At 30.2% G+C, this 4,657-nt stretch overlaps 1 protein-coding gene across 1 annotated transcript; it reads right to left on the bottom strand.

The window, feature by feature from the left end:
• Positions 1–2,126: 2,126 nt before the first annotated feature.
• On the bottom strand, positions 2,127–3,275 carry LOC114741470 (AP2-like ethylene-responsive transcription factor PLT1). The gene has a single exon (XM_028929751.1). It carries the CDS (start codon positions 3,273–3,275, stop codon positions 2,127–2,129), a length of 1,149 nt encoding a protein of 382 aa, XP_028785584.1.
• Between the last annotated feature and the right edge of the window lie 1,382 nt (positions 3,276–4,657).

Here is a 4,657-nt window from a genome sequence, read left to right as displayed (position 1 = left end):
TGATTATACTTTACTATGAGTAGGGTCTTCTTTAGTGACAAAAATATCAAGATTTTCTATTTAAATAAATTTCACTTCCAAGTTTTACAATCTAATTATTATTTTATTTTAATTTGGGATACATTACCACTGAAACTTATAAATTTCTAATTCAAATTATAGAATCACAAGTTACAAGTTATATAAGTATAAAAATACTCTTTTATTACATATATAGATGTAGTTTAAAAATATCAACACATATAATATAAATCAAATTATTATCGAAAGTCCAAATTAGTTTATTTTTTAAAGTTCAATCGAACAAATCATTGTCTAAAACGAAATAAATCAAACCATTCTATGAAATTCAATTTTAAAAAGATAATGATAACTAAATATTTGCAATATCATTAAAAATGTAAAAGAAAAATCATAGTAGAATTACATAAATAATTTTAAAAAATAAATAAATGGGCCTATTTAGGCCCTTGCCCCATTAGAGCTAGCACTTTTAAGTCTTTTTTTAATTTGAAAAGCAAAATCACAAACCCGATCTTCATAATTTTTGAGTTTAAATAGATTGGTCTGACAATGTCAACTCATTTTTTCTGCTCTATAAGGAGTTGCAGTTTGTAATATTCACATGTCAAAATCAACTATCAACAAAAACTTATAGTTATTTCGTGTTATCAAACATTTTTATATATACATGCTAGAATCAATTATGAAATTGAAAAGTTGATAATAGCATCTTATGAGATAACTATGCTTTTGAATTCATAGATAATTTTGACATGTATAGGGGTGCTTGGTGACTTATTCTTTCTCCTACGGCAAAAAAATAATAATAATTTTTTTCTCTTGAGCATTACTCCCTCCGTCCTAAGAAACAACTATGATTTCTACTTTGTCCTTATATAAGAAACATTTGTAAAATGTCTTAAATTTTCTTCACCCCTATTAATTATTTATTTGAATACTTAATATATTTATTATTTTATTTTTTAAAGTATCGTTCTTTTTATTTTAATGATTTCCTCATTCTCTCATTTACTCTCTCTCTCGTAAATAAAAGTATTTTTTAGAGAAATCTTACAACTTTTACATATTTATTGTATTTAACTAATTTTTTGATCTATGTAATTTGATCAAGTGTTTCTTATATAAATAGAGGCGGAGTACAAATTTAAGACTTTGAATTTAAACCATCCAAATTAAATTGGATAACTCAAATCATATCATATTAGTAAGCACTATTGTTGTGATGAGTTGTGAAATTAATAAGAACTTTTGGTAACTACAAATAGTAAGAATCATTGTAAATTTAAAACATTATGGAGAGAGATCTAACTAATGGCCAAAACAATGGGTGTTTAATTTGTCCCGTCCCAATCCTGATGAACTCAGGACCGGACAAGACGAGACGAAAAAAATTTCAGAATGGGACAAGTACAGGAGGAGACAACCAGGATTTTTTAAAAAAATTATTTATTAATAATAATTATTATATTTTTCAATTTACTTATTGATAATAATTATTTTTATAGTAATTTTTAGCTCTTAAGAGTATTATCTCAACAAAATCTCCTTCCTTGATAAAATAATTCATAAAACCATTATATAGTGTTTCTTTTACGGTATTTTTTTTACAGTATTGTTTTTATACTTTTTTTATATACTATATAATTGAGCTTTTTGTATAACATTTTTAAAAAGCCTAATAAAAAATAAGCATTATAACATTAAAAAATACATATAAAAACTTATAGTTTTTTCTAAAAAAAGAAAAACAATTAGGACCGGCGGGACCAAACCAAAACAGAACACGGGACAAAAGTCTTGTCCCATCCCTGTTCACTAGGATGGGATCGAGACGGGCCTGTCCCGGTCTCATCCCGTGAATACCCATAGCCAAAACCCTCAACAATGAATATAATAAAAGAATTAAAGGATACAATCTTTTTTAACTTATTGATCATCATGCAGGTACATGAAATAATGGGCTAAGAACTAATTAAGAAGCAATATAATCCCCTAATGTAAAAAGTCCTAATCCCAATTATTCCGTCCTAATTTGAAGAGTAGATAAATCATTAATCAAGAGATTAAGAACCCCATCTTATTGGATTGAAGGAGAAGACTCATCAAAAATTTTCCAACCCATCTGCATTATTTTCTGATCCAAATTGCAGCCTCAAGCACTCAGAAACACCACCGTATGTATAAAGACAAGCTGAGAATTTTCTTTCATAATATTTCATCCTAAAAGTTTCTCTGAGAAATGATGCTTCGTAATTTTCGGCATCATTTTCATATCCGTCTTGCTGATCCATTGTTGGCCCCATCATCTCTTCTGCTATCTCAAATGGAGAAGAAGAAGACGAAGAACAAACCGTTGATCCCACGTTATCCAAAAACTGGAAATCCACGAGCCGCCACATGTCAGATTCGAATCTAGTTTCAATGTTTTCCTCATCATTCACTTTCAATTGCTTCCCAGAAGAATTTTCTTCGTTAAATCCTCCTTCATCCAAGTTAGTCTTGTTTCCTGATCTAAAACTGACTACGTTTGAGAGAAAACTATTGTCTGAGTCGTCTAGAAAGTGGTGCAACTGGGATTCTAAACCTGTTTGGTTACTGGGAAAATAATGGCTGACTTCAGAACTATTATCAGATACACAGTCGCGGTTTAGCCTAGAAAGCATGAGATTAGCCATCTCATTTTCTTCTGATTTTCCTTCACTTTCTCCTTTTTCAACTCCCAAATTCATTTTCCTCCCCCACCCCTCTTCAATCACTCCATCACTACAAAGTTCACCACCATTATTATCAGATCCAGGAAGGAAATAACCAAGCTGGGTCAACTTTGGTTCTGCTGCTGTTTCTTCTTCTTCTGTTTGGTTACTGGAAAAATTACAAGAAGAAGCAAGGTTTCGAGCTTTGAGCCTAAGAAGGATGAGATTAGCAATCTTTCTGGGAAGAACTGGATTTGCTGGGGAATTACTAAACTGAGAAGGCCAGAAGTTTCTGCGAGTGTTCGCTCCACGAAGCAAGCAAGCTGCTTCATCATAAGCTCTCGCAGCTTCTTCTGCAGAATCATAAGTCCCTAACCAAACTCTTATGTTCTGAATTGTGTCTTTGATTTCAGCCACCCATCTCCCTGAAGGTCTCTGACGAACCCCGATGAATCTCTTTCTTGTTGATCTTCGAGCTTTCAGAAAACTAGCAGCCATGGCGGCTGCTTCTGCCCATTCAGTCTCTCCCACTTCACTGTGTTCCCTCAGTTTCACCATTTTTGTGTGTATCAAGTTTCAAACTTTGAAGGAGATCGTCATGCGTATTTATATGGAATTCATAAGTTGGAAATGTTTAGCATGAGTGAGATTTTTGAGAGTGTAATAATTAATGATTTTGTGTTATATTATTTGTCCTTAAATCTGATTCGGCATTTTTAGATTGGTAATATTGGATTCAGAAGCTGACACAAGTTTCATTTTCATTCATGAGGAGAGTTCGAAGATGTTAATTAATTAGTAGTATGACTCAGTAAACTAAACTTCCAAAACAAAAACGCGTGCTCAGAAACCACCATAATTAATAATGGAGTTACTTAGTAGTTGATTAAGTTTAAAAAGAAATTAGAGAGATCTTTCACATAGTGCTCGTAGATTATATATTTTTCATAATTTAATAACTAGTTTCTCTTATATTTGAATGAAATTTTAAAAATGAGCAGTATAATACATTATCCAAATTCGTTTGTGTGAAAAAAATTATTGAAGTTTAGGCTCTTTTTTTTCCCAGTTCAGACTTAATTTTTTCTGTGGGATGAAGATACTGTTCCATGGCTAGTAAAGCTCTTGCAATTTTTTACCACCAAACCATTGGAAAGATGGGATTAGATAAAAACTAATCCAAGTTCAAGTCTGGTCATATATTAATTCATTAATTCATAACAGAATTAGGAGCATTATTCACTAAAAAATTTGGCTCTTATGTTTTAAGTTGAAGCAACATATTCCATATGTATCCCAAAATAAAAATTCCTTTATTTCTTTTTTATAGGGTTAAGGTGTAATTTTAGTAACAAAATTTATCCAAATGGGTATTAGGCACCATAAAGTTTATATTTGTGCAAAAATATACATGACATTGTTAAAAGCAGGCATCTAATACCACTTTGTTAATGTCCATTAGTTTAACATTAGTGAGGCCTACAAAAGTCAATTTTAATGCGCTATTTTAACAACAAAATTTGCATTAAATGACACTATACACATAAGGTTTACTTATGTGCAAAAAATATACATGAACTTTTTAAGAAGAAAAAAAAAATCATCAAATTCTATAAATGTTAATTAACTTTATTCTTTTAGGTCCCACAAAATATCCATTTTTTCTTCACTCATTCCCACTTCCTCCTCTCCTTAGTATAAGGATTAGTTTAAAAAATTAAAAAAAAAGGATAAAAACTTAATTATAACATATATTATATAATCTCTAAAATATTTATACTCATAATTAGATTTTATATTAATTATAAGCTAAGTAAATTAATTTGGAGAAAAACAATAGATATAATATTTTAAAGTAATTTATATAATTTCTTTAATCTCCTCAAATTAGCCAACTGCGTCTTATATTAAATACTACAGGTGGTAGTTGAGTGGAAGCA

This window comes from Neltuma alba, unplaced genomic scaffold (genome assembly GCF_004799145.2).
Source record: "Neltuma alba isolate B1F8T4 unplaced genomic scaffold, ASM479914v2 tig00003406_pilon, whole genome shotgun sequence".
Classification (NCBI taxonomy): domain Eukaryota; kingdom Viridiplantae; phylum Streptophyta; class Magnoliopsida; order Fabales; family Fabaceae; genus Neltuma; species Neltuma alba.
The sequence above is the reverse complement of the archived record's forward strand: the minus strand, read 5'-3'. Positions and strand labels throughout refer to the sequence as shown.

What these genes read in the sequence shown, in the direction of transcription:
- LOC114741470 (XM_028929751.1), bottom strand. Translation starts at nt 3,275, where the DNA reads ATGGTGAAACTGAGGGAACACAGTGAAGTGGGAGAGACTGAATGGGCA.